The 14070-nt window shown below is 43.0% G+C and overlaps 3 protein-coding genes across 3 annotated transcripts in view; 2 read left to right on the forward strand and 1 right to left on the reverse strand.

The window, feature by feature from the left end:
- GPATCH2L (G-patch domain containing 2 like) overlaps window positions 1–5886 on the forward strand; it is a 53453-nt gene extending 47567 nt beyond the window's left edge. The window contains exon 10 of the mRNA XM_049770405.1: window positions 4342–5886. Within this exon, the coding sequence (XP_049626362.1) occupies window positions 4342–4508 (167 nt within the window). The 3' untranslated portion in view covers window positions 4509–5886. The remainder of the gene's footprint in view (window positions 1–4341) is intronic.
- LOC126004088 (peroxiredoxin-1) overlaps window positions 1–14070 on the reverse strand; it is a 1184503-nt gene that overhangs the window by 543801 nt on the left and 626632 nt on the right. The window lies entirely within an intron of this gene.
- Window positions 1–14070, forward strand: part of VASH1 (vasohibin 1) — a 967981-nt gene that overhangs the window by 443081 nt on the left and 510830 nt on the right. The window lies entirely within an intron of this gene.

Below are 14070 nucleotides of genomic sequence, written 5' to 3' on the forward strand. Positions count from 1 at the left end.
CCGCTGTATTAATACACATCAGGGGCCAGCTCCTGGCACTAAATCACGCTGCTGCATACATCTGTTATCGGACCCTCGCCAGTGTGATGAACACGACTGCAGATAGAGGCTTCCCTGTGTCATTCTTTATAGGATTTTCCTAAAAGAATAAATAGCCCAGATCGCTGCCAACACTCTCCCCTGTCACAGTGATGAATTCAGCATCTTTCCTAAACATGCAGCCACAAATCTTTCCCCACCTCCCTTCCCCCCGCAGGTGGGAAGTTTTGAGTTGAAACGGACTGAATTTAAAGATATTACCAGGACTGGGATGGTGAGGAGATGGAAAGGAGAGCTTATCTCCCTTATCGTTTTTTTCATATTAATATTTACAAAGGCCGAGAAAAAAGAGCCTTTGTATAAGGGAGTTAGGCGGGTACTTTTGGAAAGCATAGCACCTCTCTGTGCTACTTCTCATCACCGCGCTATGGTTTGCTTAAATGCTGGTACTTGGTGGGTCCACAGGAGCCAGCCCTAGGTCTCTGGGAATGTGGCCTTCTCTGTAGAGTCTAGTACACCCGGACCAGGCCTGGTCTGACCTACATGTGACTGCCTCTATTTGCTCTTCAAGAACGTACCAGGGGAAACAGGCTATTTCCTCCAGAACTGGAGACAACGCACCTGTAAGAAACACATGAAACACAAATAAAACTCACATCCTTGAGATGATTTTTTTTTTTTTTTTGCCAGAATGGCAGGTGCATATTCGAGTTTTGAGTTGCATGTCCCATTTCTTCCAAAAAGTGTGTCCTTAGCTAAAGGACCTTTTCTCAGACCCTGCTTTTGCCTTTCCTAAAAGCTTTTTTCTTGTCTTACCTTCCTCTCTCTCTGGAATAGAAAATGTGTCCTTAGAGACTCACTGGCATTTAACCTGATAATGGGTTACACCAGATTCTAAAGCCAGTGTTAGAACTTCATTGTAGGAATGGGGAGTTGTTTCTCTGTTTTCTTCTCTGTTGTAACCTCAACATCTAATATAATAATAAGTTAGAGGGTAGATTCTTTGTTTTTCGTTTGTTTTGTTGTTGTTCATTTCTTTTGGGGCTCTACCCAGTAGTACTTGGGAACTGTTCCTGGCTCTGTGCTCAGGACCCTGATGGTGCTTGGTGGGACCATATGCAATGCTAGGATTGAATCAGGACTAGCTGTGTGCAAGGCAAGAGTCTTTACCCCCCATATTATCTCTCTGGTTCCCACTTCATGCTCTAATTTAGATGATTCTTTCAGGAAAATAGGGAACAGCAGGTGTTGCAAAGGATGTGAAGAAATTAGAAGCCTTGTACATTGCTGGTGGGAATGTGAAAGGGCACTGTGGCTGCCTCGGAGAACAGTTTGACAGTTCTTCAAACATCAAACCTGAAACTCTAATATGATCCAGCAATCCTGCTTCTGGGTATAAAGCTCAAATAACTGAAAGCAAGGATTTCAACAGATAATTGTTTGCCCAAGATTGTAGCGGTATTAGTTACAAGAGGCTTAGAGTAGAAAGTCTTCAAATGCCCCTTGCTGGATAAACGGATAAATAAAATATGATAAATACATATAGTATTTATGCTGAGTAAAATCTGAACACATGCTACAATTCGAATAAAGACTTGGCTGAGTGAAATAAACCAGGCACAGGAGAATTGCTTCATCTGCCCTGTGTACCAGGTACCTAAAATAGTCAGATTTACAGAAACAGGAAGTAGAATGGTGATTCCAGCGGAGGATCTCAGGGAAGAGGGCGGGGAGGCCCTCCTTTGGTGCAAGTAGCTTCTCACCATTTTATCCCTGTGTCAGTGGCATACTTCTGCTATACTCGATGCAGAGTGTCCACTTGGGATGATGAGGACACATTAGAGATGGGTGATAGTGACGGTTGTGCATAAATGTGGTTCTCTTTTAGGCCTCTGAGCTGGATACTTTGAATTAGAAAACGTAAAGGGTGTTATGTGGCACCTATTTTCCATAATAAAAATAAAGCAGAAGAGGGACTGAGCAATAGCAGAGAAAATAGGGCACTTGTCTTGCATGCTGTCGACCTGGGTTCATTCCCCAGTATCCTGCATGGTCCTCCAAGCCTGCCAGGAGTGATTTCTGATTGCAGAACCAGGAGTCACCCCTGAGCACCACTGGTGTAGCCCAAATAACTGTGTGTATGTATGTATGTATGTATGTATGTATGTATGTATGTATGTATGTATATATAAGTTTGTTTAGGGTAGGGTTTATTTTTTTAACTGGTTAAATGTCCTTTTAATACTATGATAGTTATACTTAAAGTGAAGTTTATTTTTTTTGTTTATTTAAACATCTTGATTACATAAATGATTATGATTAGGTTTCAGTCATGTAAAGAACACCCCCTTCACCAATGCAACATTCCCACCACCAATGTCCCAAATCTCCCTCCATCCCACCCCACCCCCACCTGTACTCCAGACAGGCTTTCCAGTTCCCTCATTCATTCACATGATTATTTTTAATTAAATATAAGTGAACATTTGAATGTGAGAGAAATAGAAGGAGAGAGACTTATGATGTCAATTGTATTTTTTGCTGTACAAAAAAGCCTTGCAGAACATTTGGAAGCTGCTATAGATCAAGAAACTTATCTATACCATAGTTTAGTAGTTTTCTTTTTTACTTTTTTTTTTGTTTAGTAGTTTTCAAGATTTTCCTTTCAGTAAGAAATTTATGATTCAATAAATACTCGTGTGCATGTAAATCTAAAATAAACCCTTGGTGCACTAAGATATTTTCTATTCTTTTCCACCAATTTCCCCCCTGTCCCTCCAAAAAGTGGTTACAACCCACTCAGTTGATTTTGTGATCTACACTTTGAACATTTCTGTGCTTAGTTACATTCCCGGGAGTGGAATCACTGTGTAACAGTATGATACAACTTTTCTAGATCTCTGCTTTGCTTCAGGGACATTTGGGAATGCCAGGACTGTTTGGTTGCCATAATTCCTAGGGCAGGCTCCTAGAATTCGCAGAGAGGCCCCGTACAGTAAGTGTTAAAAGCTATGCAGGACAGTGATTGTCCTGTCTACAATATCTTTGTGGTAAAACACTGGGCCTAGTTGTGCTGCGTTTTTTTGGGACACTGCCCAAAAACTCTAATAAGAGTATTAATAATAATAATAATAATAATAATAATAATAATAATAATAATAAAAGTAAGGGATGTAGTATAAAAAGGCTAGAACCCGTGCTTTAAGTCTCTGCGTTTGGGCCTTTCTAGCTCTGTGATGTCCCTGAATGGTATGTCTGCTCTCCCAATATCTCTGTTTTTTGCTTTAGAAAGTGGGGCTGACTATATTTGGAAGATTTTTTTTTCTTTAATTTGTTTTTTTTGGGCCACACCCAGTGGCACCCAGGGTTTACTCCTGGCTCTGTGCTTAAAAATCACTCCTGACGGGGCCCGGAGAGATAGCACAGCGGCGTTTGCCTTGCAAGCAGCTGATCCAGGACCAAAGGTGATTAGTTCGAATCCCGGTGTCCCATATGGTCCCCCGTGCCTGCCAGGAGCTATTTCTGAGCAGACAACCAGGAGTAACCCCTGAGCAACGCCGGGTGTGGCCCAAAAACCTAAAAAAAAAATCACTTCTGACAGGCTCATAGGACTCTATGGGATGCTGGGGATCGAACTCGGTCAACAACACGCAAGGCACATGCCCTATCCACTGTGTTGTTGCTCCGGCCCTGCCACTTGAATATTTTTAATATCATTAGTGGACAACATAGTACAGGCAGGCAGACCACTGGGCAGACAAGGAGCATATGTGTCTGTTACATCATGGACCAGAGCCAGACCACATGATTTCATGGGCCTTACATGGGCCACAGGCCAGATGTTCCCCAGTCCTGGTTTATGCAATGTGATGTTTTGCCATTGGTTTTTAAGCACCATCAATTATTAAGTGATTGTTTTGCCATTTTATTACATTTGTACTACTGAATTGATTTGTTTGGGCCATTTCCAGGTGAAGTTTTCTTTCCTGGCTTAATTCTTGCCTTTATGTTTTAATAAAGAATGGGGTGGGGGTGGAAAGATAGCTTGGAGGTTGGAAAATGTGCCTTGCATGCATCCGTCAGTTTAATCCCCAGCATTGCCCCTGGTCCCTGAGCACCACCCAGGAAACGATCTCTGAGCAGTATGAATGATCTCTGGCCCCAAATAAACAAACCTCAGTGACTGCTTGGGCTAATAGGGCTTAAAATATAATGGTAGCATAAAGGAAACTTGCTTTGGAGTGCCTCTCATTCTAACCTGTCTGTTCTGGTTGGTTTTTCTTCTTGCCGCAACTGGAACAGCGCCTGTGGATGCAGTGGAACCAATCTCACCATCGCCACAGGCCCAGAAATATCCCAGCTCTGAGTGGCTGGTCAGGACCTCAACCACCGAGAAAGCCACTCACACTGCTACAGCCACATTCTTTAAAATGCCCCAGGAGAAGAGCCCAAGCCCGGGATCCAGCTAGAGCACAACGCACCCCAACTGGAGCCACGGGGGGCTGGCACCCTAGTGACCCACTTGGTGTTCTGTTATCTCACAGATCTTCATTGACAATCCCAGTCCTTCCCCACGAGGACTCTCCCTCTCCCAGCAAAGCAGTTGGCTCTTTTCTACAGTGAAATCCTATTAACAGAAATGGAATCTTTTTAAGGAACAACCAGTCTGATGTGGGCTGGCGGCTTCCTTCTGGAAGTCATTTCTAGTGCTGTACTGGTGGCATTGCTGTTTGCTAGCGAAACTTGGAACTGCTTTTGCAAACCTTTTGTGCTGGACTTTTTATCACTTAAGGAAATCCCCAACTTTTATCACTGTTCCAGACCAACGTAACATCAGAGTTCGACCTATGTGGAACTGTGTTTGCAGGAGGCAAGGCTTGCCTTCAGGCCAGGTCTCTACTCCCTCACAGTGCCAAAAGGACAGAGCCACCGAGACCTCCACTGGGGGTGAAGAGGCATCAGCAGCACAAGCATTGGGCACTTTTTCCTGGTTGCCCCGTGGCCTGTTTGCATCTGCACCAAACCTTGTTTCCTCTCCACAGGACTGTTCTGGAAGCCGCCCTTTGTCTTCACGTACGCAGACCCGCGTCAATGAAGAGGGTCTGGCGTACAGCAAACTGAAAAGAGTGGACTGTTTCATAACTACTTTGTGCCACAGTATAAACCTTTTATGTCCTCAAGGGGACTTTTATTGTTAGTGTTATAGGTCAGTAACCTGCCACAGAAGCTCATACTCTATTATAATAATGGCTCCTTGGAGCCATACTTTGGGAAGGATAAATGTCTTTTTGACATTCCTTTATACTTGGTGTGTTTATGAGGGCTTCTCTGCAGGTCGAGTTATATATGCAGCCAGGCCAGAAGCTGGATGCTACTTTATCAAAGTGAGGCATAAGTAAGTGACTGCCTGGAGCTGCTGGAGAGAGGCCAGTGGTGTCAAGTGTCTGTCACTCAGGCCCCGCTGACAAGGGCTCTTTTAGTATGTGTCAGAGCTGCTCAGAAACATGCTGGTGTACAAGTGTTTGCTGCTGTGGTAGCCACAGGCAGTGTTTCCCAGAGTGGGGCATGCTCCCTCTTCTGGGGGTGCTAGAACAATCAAGGTGGGGATGGTAATGCCTGGGGTACAGTTGGGATGGGGGTATCTTCAGTTTGTTCACTTCAAGGAGATAGAGTTCCAAGGGGACACTAGGGCAAGTAAGTTCAGGGGCCTCTGCTAGAGGAGCACCCACTTCTGTGCCTGGGTGGTTTATGCTGTATGAGACACCTGGATGCATCCCCAGATGTCGTCGTTTATTCTCACTCACAGTGCAGTGGCGGGCATGTCCTCACTCATCCTTTCCTGCTGTGGCTTCAGGCTCTGGGTCAGGCAAGGCTATAGTTGAGAGCTGGACACGAAGCTAGATCGCCATGCTTTTTGTGCCACTTGCCCATTACGAGGAGTATGGTGGCCGATGGAGCAGAATACCCACTTGGAGTCCTCCTGCTTCTCCCATGGCTGTCTGCAGGCTTTACCCAGATACAGGGCACAGGGCGATTTCAGTGATGAGCAGAGAGCATCTTCTTAGCCCTCTCTCCGGGTTCCTGCTGTGTCCCCACGGTGCTCATTTCCAATGTTGATGGGCTGGATTTATGGGAGAAGAAATCCAGACATACTGTTGTTTTCTTTTCCTCAGCTCCGTGGCTCAGATCGGTCCTGGGATTACAGCCTTTTACAGCCCTCGTGATTCAGGCAGCATCTTTTCTCCTTGATGTGTTGCTTCATAGTTTTCTCTGCCTGTGATCAGAACTAATGTGTCTATACAGCCTTAGTTATGTTTTACTGTCTCTGTATGTAAAGGTGGCTGATGGCTGCCATGGTAGATGCAGAAGTTGGTCCTAATCTTTTGATCAAGGCCAACAAACGTCCCACTTTCAGGCATTAATCTGCCTTGGGTTCTGACCTCATTCTCATTGATAGACCTGAGCTTACCTGAAGCCAGCCCCTATATCGATGTCACAGTGTGTGGTGAATGTCTTATCATTTCTTGGGGAGTTACATACTTCTGCATACTTTCAATGGAGATCACGCCAGTATGCCACATCTAACTAATAAGTAGGGAAGACAGTTGCCTAAGAGAAGAGCCATTAAGCACACAAATACTTTCTAATCCAGGGTTGTAAATCGTACACCTCATTTTAAGCTGCTGTTTGAACATGTGTACAGATTTATTAACCAATTTATTCTGCTTGTTTTCTGTATGGATCAATTCCAGAGGAATGGCTTTAGAATCAAGTGTATTTTGAATTTTAAATACTTTTCCTTTTTATATGTCAGAGTGTATCATGTCATTAAGAGTGTTAACCTTTCAACAAAAGAGATAACTTAAAAATCAGATCTCTCCTCTTTCCTCTCCCCTGAAAAAAAAGAAAAAAATTTAGATCTCATAATCTGTTGGAAAAACTCTGTTCGCATGTCTTCCTTAGAAGATAATCTTGGAGTGCATATATATTTGATTTGCTCAAAAGGAATAACTGAAACCGAGTTATTTGGGGTTTCTGTTTGACCCAGTTGACTACACAATCTTTTCTGAATCTTAATCTTGTGTATTGTCCGGAGTGGGCCAAAGTTAAGTCTTATCTACTTGCATGATCCTCATTTATGAAAGATAGTTTTGCATATGAGTTTAAGGGAATTTGAGATGATTTTTTTTCAGATGCAATTATTTTCAAGGAAACGGCTTCCTTTGCCTCCCAACTCCTGTGTTGTTTTGAGGGTATAGATAGCTCTCTAAACTGGAGTGGCAGAATGTGGTCCCGATATTATAGAGTGGCAGGTGTCTAAACAGGCTACTTTCAGTCTGAAACTTTTTAAAAATCAAATGCAGTTGAAAATCGTACTTCATCAAGTACTTTGCTGGGCCATGAAACAAGCTGTAGATGAGACTGTTTTGGTGGTAAGGACCAACTGCAAGAAAGCCTCTTACTCTTAGATGTATGTTCTTCCTTTGCTAAGTCAAATGCCCTGCTTTTAAGCAGACAGATTCTAAGATTATTTACGATTCTGAAAGATTCATCTGAGTTCAGGTCCCCAGGAGGGGAAGTTCTGATGCCACAAAAGAAAGGAACAGAGTTCACCCAAAAGTCACCTCACATATGAGACAGGAACTGGCACTGTCATCATTTGCAGGATGGTTCTGCTCTGGGAGCTCGGCACCAGCTCGTGAAATGGTTGGTTCGTGTCAGGCAGGCCTTTGCTTGATTTTTGGCTTCATGACCAAGCTGCTGAGCCACATGATTTCTGTTTGCCAAGGAGAGGACTAGGTGAAAATCTCAACATTTGAAGCCAGTCTCAGTGTTTTATAAGCCTGCAGAGCCTTACCTGAGCTGGAAGAGAGCGGAGCAGCTTGCTCTGGTGCTGCCAAGGTACAGTTTTTGGGGGCATAGCTGTTTATGAATGTGCCAAGGTTGATGGGACTGTGGGTGTGGGGAGATAGTTGATGGGTGCCAGCTGCTGCCTTGAAATACCCCTTTTATAACTGTCAGTATTTTCTTTACCTCCTTGCCAGTTGGGACAATTGATGGAATTACTAGTGGTAATTCCATCACACAAGTTCAGAGGGAAAAGGAGAGGAAGGTGGTTCTGCTAAACTCAAGTGGTGCTGACCAGTACACAAATGCCTGGAACTGCAATGCGGAAAAGGTAGAAGGCAAATGAGTGCCAGTGCCAGAGTGGGGATTGTGAGATTTCTGACACGCCCAGCTAAGCAAACTTAGGGCCCAGTGAAGAAATTCATCTGCCACTGCAAATAAGCATAATAAGAGCTTGGTTAAATGGCCAGATTTGGGCAGTCCACATGTAGTGTTAGAGGAGGGATAAATCCTGAAAATGTTTTTGGCTTGGGAAGTGGCCTTGACAAGGTCTGGAGGTGGGAGAACAAAGGAGGAGAGGGGACTTGGTAGGTTCACTGTCCAAGACCTTCACCACCTTCTTCACAATCCTCCCAGACCTACTCAATCAGAAATAAAAGTACAAGTCCTTATGTGGGGCCTGGTGTTGATCTAAGTTGAGAAACAGAGGCATTGCCACAGAGAAAGGTTTAAAATTACTGTTATTCCCCTAAACTCTGAGGTGCTCTTTATTTCCCTACATAAATATAGAGATGTTTTATATATGCTTCTTTGCAGAAATTGTTAGTCTTTATTACTCATACTTTTCTCTCAAGTTACCTGTAAGATTCCTTGGAAATATGGAGAGAGGATGATGTGGGGGAAAATGCCATGAAGGCCATTTTTAGATGGATGGAAATAACCTTTTAAATGGATTAAAATATAACAATAAATTTTCAGTCTGAGTGATAGTCGTTTTTCACAATTGTCAGTGATAATATTTGCGTAAAATACTGTTCTCCTGACTTCACAACATTTCTTCATGAGATCTTAGTTTCATGGGAAATTATGTGTTTTCCAGCATCATAACGATAGAGTGTGACTCACATGATGAAAACTAAATTGGAAGATTAAAAAAAAAGCATCTAGAGTACACAGCAGTTGTGTGTTAACTACCTGTTGAGTTATTGGTCTCCTTTGCCAGGACTTAATAATCTCAGTACTTCGAAGCATGTAAAAATCAATTTTCAATGATCCTGTTTAATCACACCAGCGTCTCTGCTTCACATTTCAGCCAGTGGTTCTGCAGGAGCCCAGCACCAATAGCAGCTGTGGTTTGCATTTCTTTGTTGTCTTGACTCATAGAGTCAGTGTTTCAGAATATGTGTACTTACTCTAAAAATTTCCCAAAGAAAGTGTCATTATTTTTCCTTTGATTTGTTTACATATAGCTGGGCCATCACTTACTCAAAAGCCAACCAACAGATTCTTTTTCTTGAACTCTACATTGCTCAGAAGAAGTGAAATTCTCTAATCATCATTTCCTCTGGCTCATGTTTTGGACTCAGGTCATAATTTGTCAAGGTGACAACAGAGAGGTATACATGCCACTAAGAAGTTCAATGGCACAGTTCTAGAGAAGAGACTTGGGCCAGCCATGTACAATCATGGGATGATCAGCAGGCTCAAGTCAGAGACCAAAGCAGGTGTAATTGAGAGATTTAGATCAGAGACTTTGGGTTTTCCTTGGGAATGCCAGACAGGTCAGAGTGAACGTTTTAGGGTTGGCCAAACTGAATGATTCAGGAGCTTTTGGGTGAAAGTGGTGTCTAGCTACGTGGCTCCTGGTCCTGAGATGACTGCCTCCTGGGGTGGACAGATGACAGCTCAGGACTGGTTCTTTTATGTGTCAACTACTGCTCTGTCAGAGCTATTTACAATATACCACCAATTAAATTGCCAACCTCGGAGAAGGGCACTCTACAACCAGAAAGGGTAAATTTCAAAATAAACAGGAAATTTAACTCATGATTAGTACACATGTGTAGGTTTTTTTGGGGTGTGTGTGTGTGTGTGGTTTTTTTTTTTTTGTTTTTTTTTTTGTTTGGTTTTTTTTTTTTTAAGCTCTCTCCTCCAATCCTAATCACTCCCAGAAGAAATTCTTGAATGTCAAACCAGAAGTAACTTCTGGTACTGGTGTGGTTCAAAAGTCAAAAGTCAAAAAAAAAAAAATGTTGGGCCGGAGCGGTGATGCAAGCGGTAGGGCATCTGCTTTGTATACACCTAACCTAGGGTGAACCGTGGTTTGACACCACCACCACCACCACCACCCCCGGCGTCCCATATGGTCCCACAAGCCAGGAGCGATTTCTGAGTGCATAGCCAGAAGTAACCCCTGAGCATCACTGGGTGTGGCCCCCCAAAAAACAAAAACAAAAAGTTAAATAACTATCACATGGGAACTGGAAGGATAGTAGGGTAAGGTTTGGGGGTTCAATCTGCAGCACCACATACAGTTTCCCAAACACTGTCCTTGAGCACAGCCGGAAGTGGACCAAAAATAACGTACAATTTTTCTGTAATTTTTATATGTAGTATTTTTTCATAAATTATATTTCCAGGAAAATATTTGATAAGTAAAAAAAATAATATTGTAACATTTTTGAACAATGTATTGCCAAATTATCTCCTAAATTCTTCCCCCCCCCCTTTTTTTTTTTTTTTTTGTTTTGGGGTCACATCCGGTGGTGCTCAGGGGTTACTCCTGGCTGTCTGCTCAGAAATAGCTCCTGGCAGGCACGGGGGACCATATGGGACACCGGGATTCGAACAAACCACCTTTGGTCCTGGATCGGCTGCTTGCAAGGCAAACGCCGCTGTGCTATCTCTCCTAGGCCCCCTTTCTTTTTTTTAACTGAGTTGACTAGTCACCATTCATATATAGTTCAGTAATCTCACTGCATATCCAATTCTATCCATCTTCATAGATTTGCTCTATATTTCCAGTTACCTGCTTTTTTCTTCCTGTCTGCTAACCACAATTGGTCTTAGAATCCAAAAGTTAGTTTGTTCTGGTTTGGGGGCTATCCATAGTCATGCTCCTGGGTCAGTCTTGACAGGACTAGGAGATCATATGGGATTCCAGCCTTATGCAAGGTAAGTGCTCTCCTGCCTGTAAGTTCACTATACTATTTATAGCCCCAGTTTTTTTGTTTGTTTGTTTAAATTTTGTCATCTGTTTATTTGGATGCCACCTATGAAATCAAGCCGTGTTTGTCTTTGATTGATATTGCAAGGTCTAAATTTGTCTGTGTTGTTATAAATAGTAGAGTTTTCTCTATTGTTTTATTACCCAATGGATTCCGTTGTGTTTATGAACTGCATCTTCTCTCCATTTGTCAATCAGTGGCATCATGGTGATATCTCGTTTTGGCAGTTCAACAAAACTGTAGCCAGCATGAAACTGCACATAGCTCTTCAAATTTGAATTTTTCAAAATTTGGGGGCTAAATACTGAGAAGTGGGATAACTGAGCCTTCTACAATTTATACTTGAAGCTTTTGAGGAATCTTCACTTTGCTTTCATGGAGAAGTTCATATTCCCGGTGGAACAAAGGACAACCTTGCACTCCACGGCCTCACCGACCTCGTTTCTTAGCTTTAGCATACTCGCTATTCTCAGAGTTGAGAGGCACCATCTCACTTTTTGATTTGCTTTTACCTCCTAGTAAGAGATGGTGATGGTCTTTCTAGTTGGCACATTTTTATACCTGTGTCTATAGGTCACCTGTAGGTTCTCTTTGAAGAAATGTCTTATTCTATGCCCATTTTTTTTATTAAGTATTTTTTTTTTTGGTTGTTGTTATTGTTGGGTTTTTGAGTTCTTTGTATATCTGGCATAGTAAACCCTTGTCCAGATAATGATCTGAAATACCAGATAAACATTTTATTTTTTATATCTTAAAAACTACCTCTGGGCAAAAATTGTCAGTGTTACTTAAGGTGTGAGAATATTAAAAAGAAATTTCCTGGGATGTAAATGATGAAACTGAGTATTTTGCTCCTCTAGAGATTTGTGTCCTTTGCCGTTCCTCTGTTCCAGTGTTTTCAATCGAAAAAAAGTGCTGAGAAGCTGACAAACAGCCTGGGTGACTTTGACTTAGAACCAGCCCATCTCATCAGAACAGATTTTGCATCTCAGTCCTCTCAGTGGGCCCAGTGTTTCTTCAGGAGAGGTTGCCTCTGCTGCATGCCTGCCACCTATTCCTAGTGACTGAATCGCTCCCAACCTGGAACTCATTCAGTCTCACCTATTATCAGCAGTGATTGCAAAAACCCCTTTCCAAACTCTCTTCTACCCTCCTCCTTGTCTTTGCCTCAACAGCTGCTCTTCCCTTGTCCCGTCAGCAAACAGCTTTAAGTGAGACTTTCAACACAAACATGAGTGTGAACTCATGGCACAGCTAAGTATGCGCACACTCATGAACTCATGAACACATGCACACCCCTGCCCCTCCTTGTTTTTCTGCCTAAAAATTTCAGTTCTGCCCGAGATGAATCCCTTCCATGCCCTAGGTCCTCTCCCTGGATCAGATAGATGCCTTGCTCAATTTAGCTAGAGCTTCTCACTCCTGACATGCACAGCTTTGCATTTAAAAATATTCAAAGATTCACGCTTCAAATAAAAATACCCTTCCTCAACCCTTTGAACCCCTTAACTACCACTGGAAAGCATTGCCCTCGCCTGCACTTTCTGCCCACTAATTCCCAGTTCACTGAAGTGGTGGTTTTTTTTAAACTCTGGTTGTACATTAAAGTCACCCAGTAAGTTAATTTCCCCAATAGAGCCACAGACCAATTAGATCAGAGTAGATGTCAGTCTTTTTTAGAGCAGCCTGCACAGGAGCTCAAGTCACTATTAACAAAGTTCCTTGCTGGATTCACCAGTGACTTCTAGTGGTCAGAAGTGAGTCCTGACATTGACCTTTGGGAGAGGACATGCTACTCTATAGCCACTTCCTTTGGAGGAATATTTCTTCCTCCTCTGCTGTATCCACAGATGGGCTGCTTAGGTCAGTGGTACTCAGATTACTTGACCTTCAACTCCATGATAGTGGAACACCCAGGTGCTGATGTGTGCCTTGGCAATACCCCTTAATCCCCAAGTCATAGTCATCAAATGCTTTTGAGATAATAGACTCAGTCTCTGACCCTTCTCTTGTGTCTCTGTTTCTCCAGATGCACGGGTAGAATTGCTAGTCACTTTAGATGGCTCCTCTGCTAGGCTCTACCCCTACTCTAGGACAGAGGGTTGAGTTACTGACTTGAACTCTGGTCCCTCTTCTGTTGTCTTCTTTCAAGGGACTTGAACTGGAGACCTGAGGTTACATCCACAAACAACAACAAAAGTTATAATAGCCCAACTATAACAGAATTAATTACATCTTTTGAGGCAGAGAGAGATAATACAGTAGGTAGGGTGCTTGTCTTGCATGTGGCCAGCCCAGGTTTAATTCCAGACACACTATCCAGTATATCCCTTCATTCAGGACATGTGCTCATAGCTGAGTTGTTTTTGTTTTTGTTTTTTTTTCACCAGGACTCAGGGAAGAAAGGAATGCATGCTATCAGGAAGTTTGTGGTCTGAGGGAGAGACAGCAAATATCAGTATTGGGTGAGACTTTGGAATAGGAGGCTAGGATGAGGGCACATCTGGTAGTATTAAGATTTACTCCTGGCTCTGCACTCAGGGATCATTCTTGATGGACTCAGGGGCCACATGGAGTGCCAAGAATTGAATCTGGGTTGGCTGTGTGCAAGGTAAGCAAGCACCTTGCCTGCTGTTCCATTACTCTAGCCCCAGGCTGATAAGTATTTGGCATCATGGAAACATTCTAATCCTAATTGGAAAGAGGTAAGAGTCAGTCAACACTGGACCAAGCTCTGTAGGATGAATTGGAACAAGTGAAGAAGAGAGGATGAACTATGGAAGGGTGATGAATATTGTTCATTCAGACTGTGTGAGTGGTTTGGTGACCAAGAAAACCTTGAAGTTGAGGGAGGTAGGAATGAGTTTAAGTGCAGGGCCTGCTGATCATCCATCAGCAGGGATTTGTGGGATGGAGGGCTATTGTCTCTGCAGTCATGGAAACCCTCCTGCCATCG

The sequence above is a fragment of the Suncus etruscus genome, chromosome 3, assembly GCF_024139225.1.
Source record: "Suncus etruscus isolate mSunEtr1 chromosome 3, mSunEtr1.pri.cur, whole genome shotgun sequence".
NCBI lineage: Eukaryota > Metazoa > Chordata > Mammalia > Eulipotyphla > Soricidae > Suncus > Suncus etruscus.